The 25,390-nt window shown below is 50.9% G+C and overlaps 1 protein-coding gene across 3 annotated transcripts in view; it reads right to left on the bottom strand.

The window, feature by feature from the left end:
• The window catches only part of SSBP3 (single stranded DNA binding protein 3), a 156,972-nt gene that overhangs the window by 37,352 nt on the left and 94,230 nt on the right, over positions 1-25,390 (bottom strand). For all 3 annotated transcript variants that reach the window (XM_044004601.1, XM_044004603.1, XM_044004602.1), the window contains exon 5: positions 6,851-6,940. In XM_044004601.1, coding sequence (XP_043860536.1) covers positions 6,851-6,940 — 90 coding nt within the window. The remainder of the gene's footprint in view (positions 1-6,850; positions 6,941-25,390) is intronic.

Here is a 25,390-nt window from a genome sequence, read left to right as displayed (position 1 = left end):
GGAGAAGTTTCCTCAAACTTAGGCTTCTTTCACTTTCTTAGTCCCCCAAAATCTCTTGGGGCCTGTTTCCACCCTCCCTCCCCATCCCAAATGCCCTGCCTGTCATCCCACGCCTCCCCTGCTTCCTTCTGGAGTCTCCCCTTCAGGCCGACACACTTGTCTGAGCCTAGTCAGTGGCCAGCCCCTCCAAGGGCACCTTTGTTGTGAGGGATAGATACAACAAGGCTCTCTGTCTGACTACTTGTCTCCTCCAGGCAGCTCCATGCCCTCAGTGGCTTCAGCCCCCAGCACAAGATAGATGGTATTCCAAGGGTAGGCTCTCAAGCCCTGACCTCTCTCTTAAGCTCTAGATCCACAGGCACCACTGTCTGCTGTAGATCAGGCCCTCCCCAGGTGGATGCCCCCTGGCACCTCCACCTCCACCTGCCTAAAACCTGCTCATGCCTGCCCATGGTACCAGCGTTCACCAATGCCTTGCTCATAACTTCCAGCTCCACCTGGAACCTTTCCCAAAGGGACCTGATACCATTGCCCATCATACCCGCTACGTGCCAGGGAAGTCGGGCATCCCCACTCCTCAGCCTCAGATCAGATTCCGTCCACCACGAGAAGACCCAGCCCTTGCATGCAAACACGTCGTGGGTAAGGACCTACCCGGTTATGCCCCTGTCCTTCCAGCACTTGGTGAGTTCTATCTAGGACCAATCTACCTCCCATTGAGTTCTCTCCCTCCTCCTCTCTCCACAAGCCTCCTCTCTCCAATCCCTTCCCAACCATCCCTCTGCAGTCTTCATCTTGATTCTCCTTCATTCTCTTCTTGCTGCTTCCTTTCAATGCTGGCTTCAAACGGCCAGGAATTGGGGGGGGGGGGGGCGGGCGCAGCATACAGCACCCGGCTGTTGTCCCACTGGTCCCAAGCAGGTGATGGGGGTGGGGGTGGTTTCAATGGTTAGGTTTCTACCTCCTTCAAAAACTGATGTGAGAAGGGAAAGGAAAACCCAGGGTAAGCACAACATGGAGGGGAGGGGGAGACGGGCAACCATCTGGAGACGGTGATGGGGAGGGTGGTGTGCACAGACAGGGCTGAGATGAAGGGAGGGGGCCCTAAACTCCTGAGTTCGAACCAACAGGGAGAGGGAGGCCAGCCTTTGCCAGAGGGCAGAGGTCATAGCTCAGGGGCTGTCTTCCCACCTTCTCTAAAACCCTGGGCTGAGGTCAGTTCACAAACAGTCAAGCCCAACAAAATCTAACCACCTTGAACTAGCCCAGAAGAGAAATGGTGCCCACAGGTCCCTCTTTACTATCCTTGCAACCTCTTACCCCCTACTGGCAAAGGTTTTATTTAAAAAAAAAAAAAGCTAAAAAAAAAAAAGAACTATGGAGTATAGATGCTGAATGAACCATACTATTTCTTTTGTTTTGGGTGCTCTTGTTTTTTTTTCTATTTTGAGGTCTTTCATCATTGCTCTGATTTTTTCTCTTATAACAGGACTAATGCAGAAATAGGATTAATGTTATTATGTGTATAGATATATGTGTGTATAGATATATAGATATATCTATAGATATCTATAGATATCTATATAGATATAACCTATATCAGATTACCTGCTGTCTAGGGGAGGGAGGGAGAAAAATCTGAAATTGTAAAGCTTGTATAAACAAAAGTTGAGAACTATCTTTACATGTAACAGAAAAAATAAAATACCTTATATGTTAAAAAAGAAAAAAAAACAAAGCTGATGAAGATATTAGGTCAAGGCCGGAAGCAAAGGAAGATCAAAGAATATCAGAAGAGAGATATCAGAATGTGGGAAAGAAGGGCCACAGAGAAGAAAGCAAGTCAACATCAAGTCAGAGAAGCCCTGGATTCTAATCCTGCTTCAGCCCCTTAGAGACCTTCTAAAGTGATGAAGCCTGACTGGACTGGGTTCTCAGGTCTCTCTCTAGCTCAAAACTTGGGATCCTAAGATCATAGAAGAGGGAATGTCAGGGCTGAGAGGAACTTCCACTTATCTTCTATGGGCCTCTGCACATGGTATGAGGTTATATGGATACATACAAAGAAAGTACAAACAGCCCTCACTCAAAAAAGAGCCGGGTTCCAGTCCAGAATCTTAGGATTCATTGCTAGCCTCATCTGTAAAATGGGGAGAAGAATAAAGGCATGGGACACTTCACAAAATGTTTGAAACCATGTTTAGCCGGGAATTACATTCACAGACTATGAAAACTGTAAGGGATCCTGGTGGGCTGGCAGTCGTCTGCATTAGTGGAACCTGCAGGCTTATCTAGAGCAGCCATGCACCCCCTGCCTCTGCTCCTTACTGTCCAAATGCAGTCAACAAACAACACTCCTCTTCAGGATCTCCATTTCTCTCTCTGCAAAGTGAGAGAGTGAAACATGGTTGGTGTGACCAGCCACAACTGCTGGCGAATGGACTTGGAACAAGCTCAGCGCTGGGCCAATTATAGGAGACACAAATGACCAGAGTGGGTGGGGGTGGGCAGCATTCTACCCTTCTGGGAAAAGCTGCTCGCAAGGAAGGATTGTTTCATTGCTTTGGCCCCTGAGTAGCCAGTATACAGCAGATGCTCAATAAATGCTTGCTGACTGATCAATGAGATTGGAAATCCATTTGTTGATCTTTTAAGGCCTTTTGCAGCTCACAACTCTATGGTCCAGATTCCTCCCTGATTTCCATCCTTCATGTTATTAGAATGTTTTGTAAACTTTAGGACTCCAAGCTTGTGAACTAATTTTTTTTTTTTTTTTTAGTGAGGCAATTGGGATTAAGTGACTTGCCCAGGGTCACACAGCTAGTAAGTGTTAAGGGTCTGAGGCTGGATTTGAACTCAGGTCCTCCTGAATCCAGGATCAGTGCTCTATCCACTGTGCCACCTAGCTGCCCCATGCTTGTGAACTATTATTGTGATTATTACATAGGTAAACGCCACACTCCAGGAGGGGGGGATGATCAAGTACACAGTACAAGAAGTTGCTAAGAAGAGTCTCCAACTTGGCCCAAGAAGGTTCTTGGTGCTACTGCCTAAGGGCTCTTGGGGTTGGGTGTTAGAGAAGCACAGCAAGGGGTGATGGTGACAGATGCTCTGGCCTTCCCCAAGGGACCTCCCAGAGGCCACAGTCTCAGCTGGTGACAGGCAGGAGGGGACCCTCCTCCACCCACAGCTCACAGTGGGGGATGGGGAGATAGTTTTGATCCCCGCCCCTGCCCTCCTCCCCCCAATCCCAGGCTGGACTCCTGAGATGAGGATGCTAGCCAAACCCAGGGCAGCCTGCACCAAAGCCCTTAGGAGGGGGAGAGTGGGAATTGTTAGAAGCAGATCAAAGTTGAGATAGCGTCTCTGCTTCCGCTTTGACTCTCAGAGGCTTGTTAAAGGATGGGCTTGAAGTTTAATATGCCTATTATGACACGGACACCTTCAGGAAACGGCCTTGTCAGCCTCATTTGACAAGAGACAATGGCCTTTCCCTTCCCTGCCCCGAGGTGACTCCAGCCTCAGAACAGAAGCCTCAAGTAATAACTCAAAAAGACAGAGTGACTGGACATCAGAAGACCTGGACTTGAGCCTGCCAGGAGTATTCTGTATGTGATGCTGGCAAAGTCCCTCCATCTTTCTCAGCCTCAGTTTCCTCATTTGTTAAATGAGTCCCATCTCTGCTAAGACCATGACAGGACTATACCATTCTGTTTCCTTGTTTCAGAATATAAGCTCCTTGACAGCAGGAACTATTTCATTTTTATATTTGCATCCCCAGGGACTAACAGAAAAAAAATGGACAAATTGGAAAGAGCACTGGGCTATGTAATCAGGAGACCTGGGCTCAAATGTCACCTGGCTCTTCTGCTTGTGTGATCTTGGAAAAGCCACTTCAGTTAGTCCATAAGCATTTATCAAGTTCCCATTCTGTATTAGGTGCTATGCTAAAGCACTGAGGATACAAAAGGAGGCAAAAGACAGTTCTTACCCTCCAAGAGCTTACAATCAAATGGGGGAGTCAACCAGCAAATAAGTATGTACAAATGAGCCATATTCAGGGCAAACAGGAAATATTCAATAGAGAACTAGAATTAAGAGGGGTTGGGAAAGGCTTCCTGTAAAAGCATGGGGAAGAGACAGAAAACAAAACACCCAGAGTCGAGAGATGGAATGTCACTTTTAGTGTCAATGGAACACAGTTCACATGTGTTTATGTATCTAAGAGGAATGGAAAGAGGTGGGGAGGGCTGCGTTATGAAAAGCTTTGAGTACCAGAGGATGTTATCTTTGTACTTGGTGGGCAAGAGGGAGCCACTGGAGTTTATTGAGTGGGAGGGTGACATGCTCAGCTCTGGGCTTTAGGGAGGACACTTGAACAGCTGAGTGGAAGATGGATTGGAGTGGGGAGATAATTGGATACCCACCAGTGGCTTTTGCAGTAATTGAGGCATGAGGACTTGTACCAGGGGCAGAGTCAGAGGAGAGAAGGGGGCAAATTGGAGAGATGTTACAGAGGTGAAATTGAGGAGGGATGTATAGAAGTAAAACTGGTGAGAGATACTGCAGAAGTGAAATCTATGAGAAATGTTGCAGAGATGAAATTGAAAGGAAATGCTGTAGAGGTGAAATAGACAAGAGATATTGCAGAGATGAAACTGAGGAGAGATGAAATAGACAAGAGATGCTGCAGAAGTGAAAGTGACAAGAGATGCTGCAGAGGTGAAAGTGAGGAGAGGTGTTGTACAGGTGAAATTGACAAGCCTTGGCAACAGTTTGGAAATGGGGAGTAAGAGGCAGTGAAGAGTCCAGGATGACTCCCAGGTTGGGAGCCTGAGGGTCCAGGGGGATGGTGTTGCTCTCTACGGTAACAGGGAAGTTTGGAGAAAAGATAATGAGTTCAGTTTTGGACATTTACTGGACACACAGTTCAAAATATCACCTTGTTGGGAACCGGTTTTCTCCTCTATAAAAATGAGGGGGTTGCGGGGCAGCTAGGTGGCGCAGTGGATAGAGCACCGGCCCTGGAGTCAGGAGGACCTGGGTTCAAATCCGGCCTCAGACACTTAACACTTACTAGCTGTGTGACCCTGGGCAAGTCACTTAACCCCAATTGCCTCACTAAAAAAAAAAAAAAAAAATGAGGGGGTTGGATGAAGTGGCCTCTGAGGTACCCTGCCCCCACTATGTCTACAATCTTAAGAAGGGATTCCTAATCTGGGGTCTGGGAAGCTGCTGGGATTTTTCAAAATTGTATTTTAATATGATTAGATTCCCTTACACTCCTAATGCACGGTTCTGAAAAGGGATCCCTAGGTTCCACCAGATAGGTAGCAGCGTCCAAGACAAAGAGTGAAGAAATCCTAGTGTAAGCTTTTTCTCCCCTTTTGTAAACAGCATTAGGTCCCATGAAAGAAACATCGATCCAGCATCTGCTATGACCTGGGCTCAAGAAAAGATGTCAGACCTGAACAAGACACTGTCTCTGCCTTCAAACAGCTGATAATCCACCGGGGCAGATCAGAGGTGTAGAAAGGGCAGCATGAATTCTCAGGAAATGAAAAGTGCTACAGGTAAGGATTTCAGGGATGGGGGAAGAGTGGGGACCAGGCACAGCACTGGGAAGGAGGGGGCAGCCCTGGAGCTTAAAGATCACTGGGATTTCAACAGGTAGAAAATGGGCGGGGAGGGACAGGTAAGCGGGGCCAGGCATGGAAATGGGGTCCCTGGCCAACCATCAAATGACCTGGGCTGAAGGCAGCCAAGAGGAGAGATGAGCTCTGGTACTTCAAAAGCAGGTGAGGATTGGGAACGGCTCCAACAGCCTAACAATAGGCTAACTTAGGCAGAAAGAATCTTAGGCCAGCATAGCTGAAGACCACCTGCTAGAGCTGAAACTTGGCAGGCAAGCAACAAACCCATCTCTTTTGACCAGTGAGTGCCACGGGAAGCATTCGGGGACACGGCTTAAGTGTCCGGAGACTCTCTGTGGTTCACGGCTCACCTTCCCAGACCCAGAGCCCCAAGCTCTCCCAGAGAAATTAAAGACACGCTACATTTCATGAATCTTTGAAATGTCCATCCAAGGATGGCTCCTTACGGCACTGCCCATTAGGAGCTCTTAGGGCTTGTGTTGCTGTGCCTGCAAATGGACTGATTACTCTGGGTGGAGGCAAAGGAAAAAAGAAGAAAGAGGATGGGGAGGGGAGAGAGTCCTCCAGCGTGATGAGAGAAACTCCCCTAAGAAATCCCAGTAAAGCATAGTCAACAAGACCCAGGGCCCCCCACCCAAGAGAAGACTGCTTTTGCCTGTGGCTGAGAGCCTCAGCCACTGTTTGTCAAACGCTTTCTGTGATTACAGTTGGAAAACATTGAGTGGTTAACCAGAGGGAAAAGATTTCAGGCCCCAACCCTGCCAGCACCCAGCTGTTTGTATCTGGCTGTTTGCTCGGGCCAGGAAAACCAGAAGGTGACGACAACGAAAAAGAAAATGCCAAAAGATGCACAACGCCCACCTTAGTGAAAACGGTTCATGGTAACTCAGAGGAAAATGATACCCAGCACACAAAGGGAGCTAAGTTAATCAAAATTCTAAACTGACTTACGAGGCAAAAGACAACTCAGCAGTGAGGACACACTGAAATCTAGGGAATTTAATTAAAAAAAAAAATTTGTGGGGGAGGGAGGAAGCAACAGGAGGGTAAAAGAGTTTGAACCAAGTGTCCTATCAACAGTATTTAGACCATGGCAAACTGAGCTAGCCACAAAACCCCTCCCGGCCTGCCTTCCACACTCCACTCGGCCGCTTGGTCCAGGGAAGTAAAGGAGATGCCCAAAGGCTCAGGCCTACCTGAAAGAAGCCGGGAGGGATGGGGCCCCCGGGCATGCCATCGTTGGGCGGGATATTGCCCAGCACAGGGCTTGGGGCCGCAGCTGCACTCTGTGAAGACAAAAAGAGATAGGGAAAGGTTAGAAACCAGACCCTAGGAACACCAGGGGAGGGGGAATCATAGTGGGGGTGGGGGGGGAATGCCATGCCCGACCCCCCAGACCGCAGCGTGATTCAGTTCAATTTGACACTCTACCCTGTGACTCGGCTGGGTGCTCTTTTTAAGAAAGAGAGTCCAAAGGTGGCTACCCCCATTTCATGTGTGAGAAAACTGGATTTTAGAGGTAAGAAGAGCCCTGCAGAATCCTACATGTCAGAGCAAGAGTTGGAACCCAGGTTTCTCAGAGGGGTGCTCTCCTCACTGTATGTGGACACGATATGGTAAGCACTCTGAGGGCAGGGACTACACCGACTATTTTCCTACCCATGTATCTACTGAAGTCTTAGAATCACTTTAAGCCTAAAGCTGCACAAAGACTTTTGGAACACCCTGAACCCAGGGTAGGGGGTCACACACAGGAAAGCTGTCATTGGTATTTGAGAATTTGAACAGTTCCCTCACTCCAAGGTTTTAAGTCTTCTCCTTCTAGACTTAAGTTGAGAGAGAGAGAGCGAGAGAACATGTCCTCTCACACGCACAAAGCACCCACCATACAGGTCATAGGGCAAGGCTCCATTTCCCAAAAGGAAACTCTTACAAAAAGCTCAAATGCTGCCGATCCATAGATATCCCTGTCCTGACGCACGGGGGTTATACAGCATTTGGGAAGAATCGGATGAGACTTTAGGATGTGTAATGTTGGAAACTGGAGAAGAGGGTGGCCGAGTTGGGAGTGAGCTTAGAACACGGAAGGTCAGAGCAGGGAGGGAGTGTGGTATCACTTAGGCCACCACTCGAGTTCTGCACCAGCCCAAACATGGACACAGAAAGGGGGAAGGGCCTGGCCCAAAGTCCCTTGACCCAGGCTGAGTAAAGCCCTCCTTAAATCCAGGTCCTCTGATCAGCAGCCCCCAGGCTCTTTCCAGAGTACCCCTACAATGGCTCCCTAACACAATAATGACGCTGAATCGCTCTTCCCTTCTTATCCCACCTAGAACAGGCCACAGAGGTTGGCACCAAGGCCTCGAGCCCCTGCCTGGGCTGGAGCTCTGCTGACAGGAGGCGGGGGGGGGGGGGGGGGGGGGGGTGTGCCGCTGGGGTGCCGCTGGGGGTAGCGCCAATGGTGCCCATTAGCAGGCATCCAGAGGAGCCAGGCTTGTTTGCTTTGTTTGTTTGCGGTCGCGGCTTCTGTGAAAATGCTCCTTCATGTAATTTATTACTAATAATTATGTCTTGGCAGGGAGCAGAGGATTTTAAAATGTGTGTCTGTGTGTGTGCACATGGGGGAGGGCAGAGAAGTGGTGCAGTTTACAGAGAGGGGGCATGATGGGGAGAAGAGACGGCCCCTTTTCGGGGACAGAACACTCCATGGTGGACCTCCTGGGAGGCTGGCTTGCTCCATCTCTTCCCTAGAACTCCCAGAATTCCATGCAAGCCCCAGGTACTCTGAGGAGGTGGGTTCAAGGGGGTGGAGTGAGCAGCCTGGGGTTCAAATCCCAGTTCTGACACAGACTCCGGGATCAGCAGGGATGTGAGATTCAGCGGCTGAGAGCCTGAATTCTCCCATTTCCCGAGGCCTTCTCCTCCTTCCATAGGCCCAAAATGGGGTGGGGACACGCCCTGGCAGCCATCCCTCAGTCCAGCAGCTTCCCTGAGCCTTGGCATGAGGTGAGGAAGCCTGCCTTGTTCCCAAATTCCCAAGCTCCCACACTCTGCTGCCAGAGGGACATGGGCTTCTTGCAACCGTGGGCAGCCGCCGTAGAGGTAAGAGAAGCTGGTGCCATCCAGAATCCAGGGGCCCTGGAACTGGACACATGCTTTATTTGTGCTAGGCCACAGGTTCATCTTTAGCACTGGGAGGGACCTCAGCCCAATTGCTTCACTTAAAACTGAGGCCCAAAGAGAAGGGGCAAGAGATCTTGGAGTCCACTGAGTCTAACTCTCTCATTTAAAGGATGAAGAAGACATGGGACAGTACAAAGATGGCTGGATTAGAGTCAGAGATCCTGGGTTCAAATCTTGGGTCTGCCACTTACTCCTGTGCTGGATCGGTAGGGCCCACAGTCATGAAGTGACTTGCCTGAGTTCACCCAGGCAAATGACAGTGCTAGGAACTCTTTATCTCTTCCAACCCAAGGACTCAGTTCTACGCCCTGAAACCAGGAGGCAACTAGGCAGCTAGAAAAAATCCCTGGGCTTGGAGTCAGGGGTTCAAATATGCCTCACTTACCAGCTCTGACTCTGGGCAAGCGGCCCCATTTGACTCATCTTTAAAATGGGATAAGAAAAACACCCATCTATCTCTCCTAGGGTTACTGGACGGATCAAATTAAGTAGCACGGGCCAAAGGTTTTGCAGGGTCTGTAAGTCCTGATGTGAAGGGCTTGATGAGCCCCAAATGCCAAGCAACTGGGCTCAACATACCCAGGGTAGGCATTTAGGATGCATCTATGGAATCAATGACAGACCCCACACATTTAGACTAGCTGGGAGCCACTGCTGGAGGTCGGCCACAGAGACCTCTTTGTTCTTGCATTCCCTACTATGCCTGGTCCTTGCCCTGGCATTCAATAATGTTTGTTGAATGAATAAAAGAGATGAAATAGCCAAACTGTCCCAAAGAATTGGCTTAGAAGAGGCAGAAATTAGGGCACCTCGGTCATTTCTGCGCCCCAGGCTTGGGATGGAGCAGGAAAGGGGAGACGTGGAGGAAGACCCAAGTCTGCCTGGGCTTCTGGACCCAGGAGGGCCAGCATCGCCTGGGTGACTCTGAGACGGAGGGGTCCCTCAAATGTCAAAGATGGGAATTAAAAAAAAAAAAAGATGGGAATAGTTGGGGGCCACCGAGCCCAAACCTCTCCACTCGCTAAGACAGGGAACCAGATACCTAAGGGGTTTAGATGACTTTCCCAAGGTCACAGAAATGAGACTCAAACCCAAGGCCATCTGATCACTGCTTCCCTGAGAGAACCTGGAAAAAAGAGTCGGGATGTTGGCCAGACGACTCCTGAGCCACCTTCCTTCTAGCTCTGAGATCTGACAAGACACCGGGGCAGAAGCACCCTTGAGATCATCTGGTCAGGAGAGAGGGCTTGACCTGACCCACATCACTCAAGCAGAGTAGCTCAGCCAGGATCTGAACCCATATCTGTCTGACCCTAAACCAAGCCCAGCCCGCTGAAATACATTGTATGACACAGCGTCTCAAGGTTTGCAAAGTGCTTTCCCTAAGTTATCTCATTTTTCCTTCACGCAAACCTGGGAGGAAAGTGTACAGACGAGGACACTGAGGCAGGCAGCGGTGACATTCACCCTTCAGGTCACAAAGGGGATGGAGATGATGGGGCTTGAGGACTCTGGGACCTGGGACTCGGGCCCAGGACCTAGAAAGGGCCACGAGGCCAGAGGGCCCCTTCTCCCGCCGGAGATAACACACGGTGAAGCAACATAAGCTCACTGTCCTCGCCACGCACAATGACAAACACAGCCCCGTCTGGCCGCAGAGGCCTCTTTCCCCAGGGCCAGGCTGGGGACTTGCTTTCCCCCATAGGGACAAGACTTTCCAATGCGGTCCCGGGTGGACTCTCCTGCCCCTCTCTGGATGAAGTGGACACCAAAGGACCCTGGAATGGTCTGCCCTACAACCCCAGCTGGTATTTGGAGAAGACACGTCTCCCCTGAGCGGCTGGCTTCCCGCCTACAGACTGTGTTTATTTTCTTCTCTTCCTCCTAAATAAAGAGGCCTCCCATTCAGGGTCAGGTCCAGAGTCCGGCCTCTGAGGAGAGGAGTGTCTTTACAGGGGCTAGCCTCTACCAGGGGAGGTCAGTGTTGCACAAACATGCTGGTGTCCGGCGGCTTCTGGTCAGGGCTGCCTCCACGCCATGGAATGCCCCCCCTCTGGCCAAAGGCTCTCCCTTCCTGCTGCCCAGGCTGATATGTGGGGTCGGCCAGAACGGTGGCAAGTCGGAGATTTTTAGCCAAAAAGACCCCCCCACACACACCTTAAATTACTGAGCAAATACTCCAGTTCCCAGGATACCAATTCATGCCAAACAAATGAGTAGATGAGGACAGCCTAACCCGGCTGAATTAGTGGGCTAGGTGATCCGCACCCAGGCAGGGTCTGTACCCACGGGGCTCTGTACCCCAAGAAAACCCCAGTAGTAGCAGCTCCCTAAGCTGTTCTGTGCAAGTGGTACCTGGGAATGGGGTATGGTGAGACCCCACAGCTGCTTCTGATCATGAGCAACTAGTGATTTCTGCCACTAATCTAAATATCTGTGCACACTAAGTACTGTGGACACCTTCACAGGACCCTGACCCCTAGACGGGATATTTAAAATGAATGCCGGCTGGCTGACAGTGTTAGAGCCTCCCTTCATTGATAAGCTCTTGGCTTCAGTTCCCTCATCTCTGAAATGGGGATATTCCCAGCCCAGCCCAAGAGCATTACTGAAGAGAAAAGCAGAGTTTAAACCTTAGGGCACTAGGAAAATGTGGGCCGTCCACACACACACACACACACACACACACACACACACACACACACACACACACACGCACGCGCGCGCACGCATGCACACACGCAGTGTCTATACTGCTCCTTTCCAACCCCGTAGGTGGCTCACTTGGCAGGCCAGACCCAGATTCCCTGGAGCAAAAGCACACAGGCCCCTATCACAGATCTGGAGGGACTTTCAGCATCCCGGCTCTAATACCCTGTTATCACACATCACAAAACTGTAGGGAGCCAAGACAGGTCCCTGCATCAGGAACCAATAGACCAGACTGCATCGGAGGACTTTTTCTTTTTTGGGGGTGGGGCAATGAGGGTTAAGTGACTTGCCCAGGGTCACACAGCTAGTAAGTGTCAAGTGTCTGAGGCTGGATTTGAACTCAGGTCCTCCTGAATCCAGGGCCGGTGCTCTATCTACTGCACCACCTCGCTGCCCCTGCATTGGAGGACTTTCAAACCTGGTGCTGTGCTTCAGGTCAGCAGTGGTCTGGTTCATTCAGCCTCCTTTGAACAAGCTCCCGTCTACACACGCTGGTCTCTCCTCCCTCTCCATGCCCTCTCAGCTTCTTCTGCCTGGGTCCCAGCCCATTTTTTGAAGACAGATCAAAATGCACCCCAAAGAAGCATCCCTGATCATGGAAGCAAGAAGAACACTGCCCCTCCAATCCTACTTTTGGGGTACTTCCCATAAGACCATCCAATATTCATTTGGGGTGCTCCCCCGTGCCCGGCACCTTTGCCCAGGCAACCCTCCAAACCCTGGCTCACGTCCACCTAACAGCAGCCCTCTCCTTCCCCAAGAAGCAGCTGAAGCCCCCGGGAGCCTTCCCTGATGCCCAATGCCCTCTTCCTTACCTCCTTCCCTGTCCTCCAAGTAACCTGGCATTTACCTTGTGAGACTCATCTATGTACTGGTCGTTTATTTACAGTGTGAATTCCTGGAGAGGAAGGATGGCCTCCTTCTTTGGTTTTGTACTGCAGTGACCAGCACATAGTAGGCACTTTATCTGATCAACATCGAGGCCTTTTAGTGTAGGATTCATTCCCCTCAGTGGAAAGCAAAGTAAAAAACACAGAGCAGGTGCTTCATCGCTAGCTGAGGGGCTGTGGGCAAGTCCCGTGACCTCAGCCTCATTTCCTTATCTGTAAAATGGGGGTGAAGATTCTGGTAGTGAGGATACAAAACCTGTAAAGCAGATTATGGTCACTGAAGCACCAAATAAATAAACTGGAACATCATTTCATTTGACCAATGAACTCATGGACCAAAAAAATTCCTTTTGCCAAAGCAAGTCACCTCTTTGTATTTTGTAGTCTTAGAGGGATGTCTGAGGAGATGGAAAGAACTTGTTATGGTCATGCAGCCAATACGGTCAGATCCAGGCCTCCCTGACTCTGAGGCTGGTTCTCCAGGCACTAAACTGGGCTGCCTCCAGTGACTGCTTATTATTGTTGCTGTAGTTATCACTGATTGTTGAATTGTCTCCAGTCTAGCCCCTAACTTTGTCCCCCACAAGCTCTGTTGCCAAGGACCAGCCTTGATGAGCTTTTTAAAAAGTCTCCTCGGGGCAGCTAGATGGTGCAGTGGATAGAGCACCAGCCCTGGAGTCAGGAGTACCTGAGTTCAAATCCGGCCTCAGACACTTAACACTTACTAGCTGTGTGACCCTGGGCAAGTCACTTAACCCCAATTGCCTCACTAAAAAACAAAACAAAAAAAAAAAAAGTCTCCTCCTTGGGGCAGCTAGGTGGCACAGTGGATAGAGCACCCTGGAGTCAGGAGGACCTGAGTTCAAATCCGGCCTCAGACACTTAACACTTACTAGCTGTGTGACCCTGGGCAAGTCACTTAACCCCAATTGTCTCACTAAAAAAAAAAAAAAAAAAGTCTCCTCCTTGGGGCAGCTAGGTGGCGTAGTGGATAGAGCACCCTGGAGTCAGGAGGACCTGAGTTCAAATCTGGCCTCAGACACTTAATGCTTACTAGCTGTGTAACACTGGGCAAGTCACTTAACCCCAACTGCCTCACCAAAAAAAAAAAAAAGTCTCCTTTTATAAGAGGGGAGAGGGACAGGGAGGGACAGGGAGTGGGCTCCTTCAAGTTCAAAGTTATTCAGCCCAACCCACCCACCCACTCATTCAGTACTGACTGCAACAGGAGGTCTAGTTTTGGGAGGCTCCCAAGGGACCACTCCCAGCAAACCACTGCATACCCCGCCCCAACGCTCTCTCTTCCCTCATAAGCCCCTGGGAAGACTGAGCAGAGAAGAGGAAGCTGGCCCAGCCAACCCCTCTGGCATGACTTAGGAGGCTGAAAAGTGTCACTGCCCTCTCCTACCACCTCCTCCCTCTGCCCCACCCCAAACACGCAGGTTTTGGCTTGTAACACCCTGGTCCCACATGAGAAACCACCAACAGCCCAGAATTCAGCTTTGAGGCTGGCACAGGCTATGTGAGCTGAGGCCCAGGAGGTGTGTGGGGGGAGGGGGGGGAGAGGACAGAGAGACAGAGACAGAGAGAATGAGAATAAAGAGATCACAGAGATCGCAAAGAGAGAGAGAGGGAACACTTTAGGGAGAAGTACACATCTTGGGCCAAGGAATTCCACCTCTGAGAATTTACGTCAGAAAACTTCTAAGACCCCTAGACTTCTTTCTGTAACCAGAGGGTTGGGATTCCAACTTTGCCATTACTCTCTTTGTAATCTAAGGCAATTCACTTTCTCCTGTTTGGGCCTCAGTTCTCCCCTCTTTACAATGAGGGAGGGGGCTTCCTTGCATCCTATCAAATCTCAGCGGAGCGGAGGAATTCGACAAAAACCCGATAGAGCTGGTTTGGTGGTACGGAAGGCAGCTGGATTTGCAGTGGGAGGACATGAATTCAAATATTAACATTTCTACTCAATAAATAATTGTTGGAAACTTCTCTGGCCCGGTTTTCTCTCTGACAAAACAAGGGGGCTGGATGGGGTGATCACTCGCTCAACCAAGTTCTAAATCTATGATCCTGGGGAAAACAGTGGGAGGAGCAAGATTCGCTTTGAGAGCTTACAACCCAAACCTCCCCCCATGAAAAGAGGATACCCTGTCTAAGCCTGTTCTGCTGGACCCCAGCTTGGCCCTTATAAGGACAGCTTGGCTGGAGACTTAATCATTAAGAACCACCCCAAAGCCAAAGGGGAGGACTTGGGGAGCGGGGGGGGGGGTGTGTGTGCCTAGCCCCTGCAGCCCCGTGATCTATCAGGACAAAGTCTTTGTACCAAACATCTATGAGGAGAGCCCCCATTAAAGATGAACAGGAAATGGACACAAATATGGGTGATAAGCCACCAAAAGGTGGGAACAAAAGGTTTTTAAATGAAAATATGGCTATTACCCAACCATAGGGAAGACTGCACCAAATGACTAAGAAGAAGAAAAACAGATCAGAACAACTGTGAGCCTTTATCAGCAAAATGCCACAGGTTGAGGGGAAAAGATGAGAACCACCAATACCAGAGGGATGGCAGCGTTGGAGGGTTCTGAGTTAATGCATCCATCTATCCATCGTGGCACTGGGCTACGAAGGGACTGACATGGCCCTACCATTGGAACCAGAGGTCCTATAACGAGGGGAGGGGAAGAGAATGGGCATTTATCTGGCACCTACAGTATGACAGGCACTATGCTAAATGCTTTCACAAACATTATCTCATTGGATACTAGGCATATCCCATGGCCACCAAACATTCATAGGACATGCTTCAAATGAGTGCTGCTCAACAAACTGTGGCAGGTGAACAGAACAGCATCACTCCACCAAAAAGTTCGGAAAAGCGTGGGAAGACTTCTATGCAGAACAGGAAACAACTGACAACACGGATACAATCAGGAAGGATGGCAATCTCTCCCTCTCTCTCCCTCTCTCTCTCTCTCTCTCTCTCTCACACTCACACTCACACACACACACACACACACACACACACACACACACACACACACACACACACACACACACACAGAGCGGCCAATGATGGAAAGCAAAGTCGGTCTCCTCTTTCCTGATTCTACCCACGGGGCCATCTCGCTGAGCAATTGAGATCACAAATGGGGAAAACCTAAAATTGTCCCCCATGGAATTCTACTAGATGCAATGCTCTGCCCAAACTCCATCTAAGCCCAGGATCTGCTGGCCTGGGCTAAGGCCATAGTTTAAGCCCTTAGAATGCCAGATCTAGGGAGTCCCTTAGCATACAGAATGATTAGGTGGGACCTTAGATAAGAGATCATAGGCTCATCTCATGATTCTAGACCTGGAAGGAACCATCTCCCTCCCAGCTCTGATGTTTGGTGTGTTGATCAATCCTTTCTCTTGCTGAGCCGGGGAGCAATGAGATAGACGTGTGGCTGGTCCAGGGATAGGAGGATGGGGGAGCCCCAGAAAGTTCCATCCTTACTCTGAGACTCACAGTACATAGAGAGGTCAGGTGACTTGACCAGGGTCACACAGTTAACAAGTGTTCAAGGTGGGATTTGAACTCCTGTCTAGGCAATGACATTCTCCACTCTATCACACCAACGTGTGGGATGTCACAGCCAAGCAAGATAATATATGAAAAGCGTTTTGGAAACCTTGTGGCCACCGAGTGAGTGAGTCTACTGTGACAACTCCCTATCCATGTGCCACTGGATGAGAGACTCAGAGACAGAGTTCACAGTGATGGAAGGGGCCATTGAGCCAAGCCCCAGTGTTTTACAAATGAAGAAACTGAGGCCTGGAGAGAAGGAAACGGATCAATGTCCAAGTCTCACTGTGAGAGTTCTATAGAGGGCAGGGCCTGGTATTTGTTGAACAGATATTGTGTGTGTGTGTGTGTGTGTGTGTGTGTGTGTGTGTGTGTGTGTGTGAGTGAGAGTGTATGTGTGAGTGTGTGTGTATGTGAAGCTAAAAGGCCTGTCAGAAGGAGGCAAAGGGCCGTCTGAAGACCCCTTAACCCTGAGGGGCCCCCTAAGCCCCCTCTGAGGACTGGCTCCCCTTCAGGGGAGTTCTGGGCGGGGCTGCCAGTGTGGAAGGTGGAGCTCAGCCAGGATCAGCTCACCTCCATGCAGACACCCTCAGTGCGGCCTGCCTGCCATACACAGGGTGTGCGTGGGCAAACCCTCCTGCACATGTCCCTGCAAAAAAGAGATTAAGGGATATGAGGTCCCGCTGAGGCCCACCCCCTCTTCTTGATAAAGAGTTGTCTTATACAGTTGACATGGAGGGGAGAAGAAAGGGAGAGGGAGGGAGAGGAAGGGAGACAGACAGACAGACAGACAGACAGACAGACACACACACACACACACACACACACAGGGGAAGAGGAGTTTCTCATGGGGTAATGACAGCCATTAGCAGATCATACCAGAGGGTCGCACCCAGTCAGTCTCAAGGAGCTACTGACTAACCTTGTACACATCCCATTGTGGAAATAGCCATTGCCCACCCAAGCCATCAGCAGCCATGGCTTTGACAAAAAAGGCTCATGGACACCTGGGCACCCTGGGGCCCTCCCTGCCCTCACCACAGTGCCCAGCTCTAAGCTGCCTAGTTTATTTTGGAAGGGGCATGGATGCCGAGCCACACAGAATGTAAAAATGACAGGCCCAGACAATGGGGATGAATCCTTGAATATGAAATCTCGGCCCCGAAGAACTGAACCAGGCTCATGACGTGGTGCCTGGGAGGTCATCTTGCCCATCCCCCTCTTTTTACAGGTAAAGATGCTGAGAGGAAATGCCTGATCCTTTCTAAGATGGGCTTCCAGCCACTCTGCATCCATTTAACCACACATTCAAATGTCCTCCAAGACAATCTGGATGGGCCTCAGTTTCCCTATCTGCAAAGCAAAGGAGTCAGGCTAGATGAGTGATAACATCCACTCAAGCTCCGATCCTGGGATTCAAGTGTCAGGGTTACAAGGTCCTTCCAGAGACCCTGGAATCCAGCCCCCCCCCCCCCCGCCCCCCTGCCCCGTACAAGAATTCCCTCTTTGGCATCTACAGGGAATAATCTTAGAAATGAGGAGCCCTGGACACCTCATCCTGGAGAAATTGATGGTGTGTGTGTGTGTGTGTGTGTGTGTGTGTAGGAGGAAATGGGTAGGGGAGGGAGATGGGAGGATGGGTAGGGGAGGGAGGAGGGGAGGGCACCCCTTCCCCAGCAGCAGCAGGTGGGATGAGCAGGAGCCGAATCCCCAGCCGCAGCCTGCTCCTTCCGTCTCCGACATTTGCTCAGTCACCAAAGCCGCGCCTTGGTGCAGCAGCAGATGCCAGCTAAGCCCCTAAATCGCACTCACTAATTGTCCTAATTGAGCTAACAGTCTCTGTTTCGTCTCTCCACCCTGAGTCAACCAGCGTCCTTTGGTACTGCTGGAGAGATCCAAGCTGTTGGCGTTAGTGTTATTTTGTCAGCCATTAAACGATTCATCAGAGTCTTTAATTGATTTATTACCGCTGCCTGCGCGGACGGCTTTGCAAATAAAGAATGATGTAGGTCAGAAGGCAATAGAAATTGGACAAAATAACCCAGGCAGGCACTGGATACCGAAACGCTTGGTTGGCATTCACATGGGCCGGGCCCCCTGATACCCAAACACCACAAGGAAGATGGGGCTGGTAGAAGAAGGTGCCAGGAAGCCCACAAAGGAGAATGGGAGCCTGGTGCCAGGGGCACCGGGTGGGACGCCTGAACAGCAGCCCCCAGGAGCTGCTCCCAGGCTGGCTCCATGGACCAACTCCAGGGGAAGCCTCAGGGGCTCTGCTGCCCGGTCCCTACCAGGAGGTAGTGCGCACTAGCATCCAGGCCTCTTGGGGAGTCCTGTGGCCCAATGAGCTCTGACCACTGACCACCACTGCAGAGTCCTCCCAAAATAACAAGACTATTCACAAGGAGGACAGTGGCTTGTTTGAGCTCCATCCCAACCCAGAGGAGGGGGAACGGTGCTATTATCAGACCCATTTTCCAGATGAGACCCCGGGAGGTTTGGTGTCTTGGATGAGAGTTAAGCCACACAGTATTTGAAAGAAGATAGAGCCACAGTGTGTACTCATTCCAAGAACCAGCAGAGAGCACGGACAGGGAAGATGACCCTGTACATGGCTTCTGAGGGCCTGGTCCTTATCCCGGGGCTCTGCCGGCCCGCTGCGGAAACACGACTCTCTGAGATTCAAGAACACTTGAGAGAGACTGACCCACCTCTATCTTTCTGGTCCAACAAGCCCATTTCACAAAGGAAGAAGCTGAGGAACAAGCAACAAGTCCCCCACCTGGCCCCCAACTATTAGATATTTCCAGATTCAATGGATGTGACTCCCCGCCACGGCATCCTGTCGTCATGCCCAACACTCCATCTCCTGCCTCTGGATCTGCCCCCATGCCAGGAATGCTCTCTCTCAACTCCACCCTAGAGCGTCCTTTGCTTCCTTTAAGATGAGGTCCTGGTGCCACCTTGGCATGAAGCCCTGCCCGATCCCTGACCCCCCACAACCACTAGCTCCCCTCCATCCAGATTAACATGTGTACTTGAATGTGTTGTGTGAGTAGGGATGGACTCGCTCAATGTCCCTAGTGCCCAGGCTGGTATACAACTGGTATTTAATAAATGCTTGCTGCCTGGATGACACACACCAACAAGGATGCTTGTCCACAGCAGGCACTTGTGACCACAGAAATCTTTTCTTTGAATGGGAATACCGTGGTCACCCCCAATATTCTACCAGAGAATGAGGATGTGACTGGACATGGTGGGGAGAGGGATGACCCCGAGGAAGCTTCAGAGAGCCCACAAGCACAAGAAGGCAGATTGGGTGGCAGCAGGGGCAAAGCTGGAAGGAGATGCCAGGGAGAAACTGAGGCTGCTCATGCCACAGGTTGCCAGGTCTTGCTACCCAGGACTATGTAGAAAATAACAGTGCTGACGCTGCTTGTGGGTGCCCAGCCCTGAACACGCCAGATGTGGCAAGGCCAGGGCAGAGAAGGGTGCCAGGACCCCCCTCCACTCCCTCCTGCTGGCTGCGCCTCGACTCATGCTAATGGAATCATCTCTCGGGGGGAAGGATGAGCACGGGGTAGTGATTTATCTCACTCTGGCAAACCCCACCTACTGCATATCTCAGAGACAAAGCAAGCTGTTTACCAGCCAGGGCGGCCGGCGTCCTGGGCCCCACCTGCCATGCTGAAGGCAGATGTCTCCTTCACTGTCCTAGGGGGACAGGTTCCTCTTAGAGAGTCCAGCAGGAAACCCTTGGGGGGACCTGTCCCTGGGGGAGAGGAGTCTCAGGAAGAGCCGCCACTGGAGAGGCACCGGCCCCCCGAGAGGGCAGACCGGCTGAGGCTTTGGGGAGGGAAGGGTCCCTCCACACCTTGAGACCCTCCAAACCATAGGCCCTCCTTAGAAGGAATGTGGATTCTTAGAATCCCCAGGACAAGCTGGCTGATGTAACAGGAGAAAAATGTGCTGCCCCCCCCTCCTCCTCCTGCTGCTGCTGCTCCCTGGTTCAGTCGGGTAAGAGGGAGACAGGGCAGTGCAGGCCGCGAGGATAGAGCCGGACGACGTTAGCCCCGTGCCCAAAGAACTCTCCCAGGACAGGGACTGATCCTTTCTGAGCTCTGTATCCCCAGCTGTCAGCGCAGAGCCTGGCACAAGGCGGGGGCCTGACTGACCGTGGAGGCCCACCCTGGTGACCAGTAGTGAGAATGGGAGGAAGGGGCGTGAAGACCCAGATTCAAGCCTGAGGTGCGCTGGGAATTAACAGGTTCAACAGCAGGGAAACCGAGGCCCTTCTTGGAGCTCAATTTACTCAACTCTACCACTAATGGTGTGAGTTGTACCCTAACAGTGTTCTAAGGCCCCTCCCGGCTCTGACCTTCCCTGTTCTAAGGCCCCTCCCGGCTCTGACCTTCCCTGTTCTAAGGGCTCAAGGCTCCTCCAGCTCTGACATCTCTTGTTCTAAGGCCCCTCCTGGCTCTGACATGCTCTGTTCTAAGGGCTCAAGGCTCCTCCAGCTCTGACATCTCTTGTTCTAAGGCCCCTCCCAGCTCTGACCTTCCCTGTTCTAAGGGCTCTCCCAGCTCTGACCTTCCCTGTTCTAAGGCCCCTCCCAGCTCTGACCTTCCCTGTTCTAAGGCCCCTCCCAGCTCTGACCTTCCCTGTTCTAAGGCCCCTCCTGGCTCTGACATGCTCTGTTCTAAGGGCTCAAGGCTCCTCCAGCTCTGACATCTCTTGTTCTAAGGGCTCTCCCAGCTCTGACATTCTCAGCTTCCTCTAGCTCTGATGTTCTACTTTCTAAGACCCCTCTCCATTCCAACACTCTCAGTTGCATGTAATGGGCTCTAGCAATGTCTGTTCTAAGTTTGCTCACAGATCAGAGGTCAGGGGATGAGTCCCCTGCCTGTACTCCAGGGGTAGTAAATGGCATAGCAGGAATAACATTCAGCTGGGGGCCCCATCCCGCCTGCCAGAAGGGGTTAAGAAGGATTAACCTTGTGAGGCCCAAGTTCTTCAGCTCGGTTGGCTCAGATCAGTTGAACAAGAACTCAGCAAACAGACTCCCAGATGAATCACAGCGAGGTGGCACAATGAGTGTGTGTGCAGAGAACCTGAGTGTGAAGTGGGAATTTCTGCCCAGTGGGTCGGTCATCAAAACCCTGTGTGAAGATGGTCAGGGAAGGCTCCCTGGAGGCAGCCAATGGCCTTTAGGACAAGTCTATGGTGAACTGCCCCCCTCCCAAATGTGCCCTTTCCCATAGAAGACAACAGTTGCTCGGCCCCTTGGTGTAGCCTCGATTTCCTCATTTATGAAATAAGTGGGTTGACCAGCCTTCGACGGTCTCTACTTTCTGATGCTGTGCGGGGACAGACTCACCTCCAAGAGGCGGTCAGCTCTGCCATACGTCTGGAAACACTATGGGAGATTCGCGCTTCTAGGGGACGTTGGCCACACTTCCCAGAGTAGGAGACAGGCACGGGAAGGGGGAGAGGCCTGCCTGAAGTCACACAGCTTGAACAGACAAGCCTACATCAGATTTGAAGTGGAGCCTATTATGCCCACTTTACATAAGAGGATAACTGAGGCTGAGAGAAGTTAAGTGACTTGCCCTGGGTCACACAGCCGGTGTGACATAAAAAGTGGTAAAATGGGGAAGGATTTTAGAAGGGGAACGTCCGATCTGGGAGAGATGAGGCTGCCGCAGCTGCTGACAACATTCTTCACATCTATGATCTCACCTGATTCTCCTGTGAGGTAGGTAATCTTATCTTCATTTTACAGATGAGGAAACAGGTTTGTGCTGTATCACTCTTTTTTTGCAGGGCAATGAGGGTTAAGTGACTTGCCCAGGGTCACACAGCTAGTAAGTGTCAAGTGTCTGAGGCTGGATTTGAACTCAGGTACTCCTGAATCCAAAGCCAGTGCTTTATCCACTGCGCCACCTAGCTGCCCCCTGTGCCGTATCACTCTTGAGGCTCTTCCCTCTTAGGTGTGTGTGTGTGTGTGTGTGTGTGTGTGTGTGTGTGTGTGTGTGTGTGTGTGTGTGTGTGTGTGTGTAAAGAAAACAGGGAGACACGGCACAAACAATGCCCCCAGCCCAGAGGGCACGGCTCCTCCTCCCCCAGGGAAAGATGGTAGGCCATCCCTGCCATGCTCCCGGGGCCTGGTCCTGGCTTCCAGGAGGAGCCAGGAGGGCAGAGCTGGGAGTGTGGCTGGGCTGCAGACGGCCTGCCTAAACAGGTAAGGCTGTGGTTTTAATTGGACTCCTGCTTAAGCTTTTTATCTCATTAAAACTGCCTTCATCCTACAGACCCAGGGTGGGGAATTTAATAACACAACTCTGCCCCACCTCAGCCTAACCTGATTAGTGTCAGGAGGAGGCCCAGTGGGGGCTCACCAGCACTCCCGCTAAGCATCTTGTCTCTCTGGGTCTTGGACTGTGTTGACACCCACCAGATCCAGGCTCTCAGGCCACACAAACACCAACAGAAAAGTCTGATTAGGGATCTGCCCTGATTACAGCCTGGCTGCGGGGCTGGGAGAGTCACACAATCCCCATCTTCACAGAGCTCAGTCTTGGGAGGAAAAGGGAAGCACCAGGACCCCCAAACACCAACACCATTGAGGATGAGATATGGCTGGTGTGGCAACATGGAGGAAGATGACAGGCACTGATGAGCACTAGGAGGGTAGATGACGGCCCATGCCAACAGATATGTCCCAGAGCTGGGGAAGGCACTGCCGCCTGGCTTCGGCAGATCGCCACCATGTACATTCCACTTTGGGATGCCCCTTTTTCTGACATTAAACCAAAATCTGCCACTATTACAACTCACATCACTTGAGCCTCCTGTTAAAAGAACCCTCTACATCAGGTTTTTTTTTTAAGGCAGGGCAATTGGGGTTAAGTGACTTGCCCAGGGTCACACAGCTAGTAAGTCTTATGTGTCTGAGGCCAGATTTGAACCCAGGTCCTCCTGACTCCAGGGCCTGTGCTTTAACCTCTGCACTACTTAGCTGCCCCCTCTACATCAGTTTTTAAAAGCACTTTACTTAGAACCACCCAGATGACTAGGACCCATTTGACAAATGAGGAGAGTGAGGCTCAGAAGTTGCAGGGTTTGCCCCATAATCACACCTGTCTAAGCTCACTCACATGCTTTGGGTCCTAGGACTGACAATTTCATGGGGAAGGGAAGGAATCTCGGTTTACTGAGCAAGGTGCCCAGACAATAGTCAGTGAAAGCGCCACAGTAAGTGATAAGGACGGCCCCACCCAGCTCAGCGCCCCTCTGTTCTAACTGCCCCCTACAGGCCCACCTCAGCAAGCTCTGAGGTCACACATTCTAGAAAAGCTCCCAATCATATATGCTGTGTCTAAACATCATATGGGTTTTCATATACCATGTTCTAGGGTCCCCTTGAAACTGGAACATTGAGTCTTTGACCCTTCCAGCCCTACCTGTCCATGACCCTCCTCCCCAGGGGACTTGGGGCAGGAGAGTGAGGGAGCTTCTCTATGCAGTGTAATAGAAGGGGTTACACTGTCAGGAAGACTTCTCAATAAAGCTAAATGAGGGAATAATTCTATTTGCTGTTTTATCTCACCCTTTCAGGATGAAATAATAGAGTCTTCACAACAGGGCCTTGGGCAAGATAGACTTTGCTTCCTGGAAAAACCAGGAGTGGAGGGAGGACTTCTATTCCCGCCTTTCCTTCTATGCCTTTCTTTACCCAACAGTCCTCACTCCCCATGAGCAGATACACAGACCCCTTAATACATGCATTAATGAGCTAATGTAAGCTTATGTGCTAATGTATATAAAAGCACCTAGGAGGTGAGAATAAAAGGCCCTCCCTCCACACCCATCCCATTAACTGAGGGCCATAGATGGGAGGAGAGAAGAGGGAGTAGTGAAGGAAGAGACTCCAAGACAGAATGCAGAAGACAGAATGCACTACCTCGGGCAAGCAACAGGCTCATCAGCTTCTGAGAAGGCAACTCCAACCCTCTCACTGCCAGAGTGACCTCACCCAGTCTTGGGAGGGAAGCTCCCCTTTGGTCAATGCCAAATATCTGGCAAAGGTGTGCTATGGCATCCCTTGGATAGCCTTGCTATTAACACTGACAAATACCCCCCCTCCTCCCTCCCTCCCTCTCTCTCTCTCTCTTTCTCCCTTCCTCCCTCCCCCCCCTCTCCCTCCCTTCCTCCCTCTCTCTCTCCCCCTCCTTTCTTCCCTCTCTCTCTCTCTCCCTCCCCCCCCTCTCCCTCCCTCCCTCCCTTTCTCTCTCTTTCTCCCTCCCTTCCTTCCTCCCTCCCTCCCTCTCTCTCTCTTTCTCCCTTACTCCCTCCCCCCTCTCCCTCCCTTCCTCCCTCTCTCTCTCTCTCCCTCCTTTCTTCCCTCTCTCTCTCTCCCCCTCCTTTCTTCCCTCTCTCTCTCTCCCTCCCTTCCTTCCTTCCTCCCTCCCTCTCTCTCTCTGTCCCTCCCTCCCTCTCTCTTTCCCTCTCTCTCTCTCCCCGCTGATCTTGCTTTATCTAAATATATCCCAAGGAGAGAGCTTGGCAGGGTGGAGATATTTTGCAGTGACTCTGAGAAAGACAAAAACAAAAGGGGAAAGCAAGGAAGAAAAGAGAGGGGTCGGGCAAGCAAAGGGACCAGGGTGGTCAGGGACTTGTTCTTCGTGACCGTAGGAAAATCCCTTCCCCTCTCAATTCCCTTCTTTACAAAATAAAGGGCTTGGGCTAGATAGTTCTCTGGGCTCAAACACCCCGGGATTCTTTGTCTTTAGATTTTGTGCTAAGGTACAGATAAGGACTGCACCATGGAAAGCATCCCCCCCTCTGATCCAGAGTGAAAAGAACCAGGTTCGAATCCCACCTCCCATAGTGACAACCTGGGTGGCGCTGGGCAAGACCTGTGGGGCTCTGTGGTTCCTCTAGGATTCAAAAGGCCTGAAAGAAAGAAAGAAAGAAAGAAAGAAAGAAAGAAAGAAAGAAAGAAAGAAAGAAAGAAAGAAAGAAAGAAAGAGAGAGAGAGAGAGAGAGAGAGAGAGAGAGAGAGAGAGAAAGAAAGAAAGAAAGAAAGAAAGAAAGAAAGAAAGAAAGAAAGAAAGAAAGAAAGAAAGAAAGAAAGAAAGAAAGAAAGAAAGAAAGAAAGAAAGAAAAGGCCTCTCACTATCCCTAACCCCTCCATCTCTAACATGCCATGTTCTAAGGCACCCCTCTTAGCGCTGACATTCCACGTTCTAAGCTCCCCCTAGCTCTGACACTCTGGGTTCTAAGGGGCCTTCCCAGCTCTGACATTCTGTGACTTGAGATCTGCTCCAGGAGGAAAATTCCATTTAAGTGAACACTTTGAGGAGCAGATTTGGGGT

The sequence above is a fragment of the Dromiciops gliroides genome, chromosome 4 (genome assembly GCF_019393635.1).
Source record: "Dromiciops gliroides isolate mDroGli1 chromosome 4, mDroGli1.pri, whole genome shotgun sequence".
Lineage (NCBI taxonomy): Eukaryota > Metazoa > Chordata > Mammalia > Microbiotheria > Microbiotheriidae > Dromiciops > Dromiciops gliroides.
Note: the sequence above shows the minus strand (reverse complement) of the source record. Positions and strands in the feature narration are given on the sequence as shown.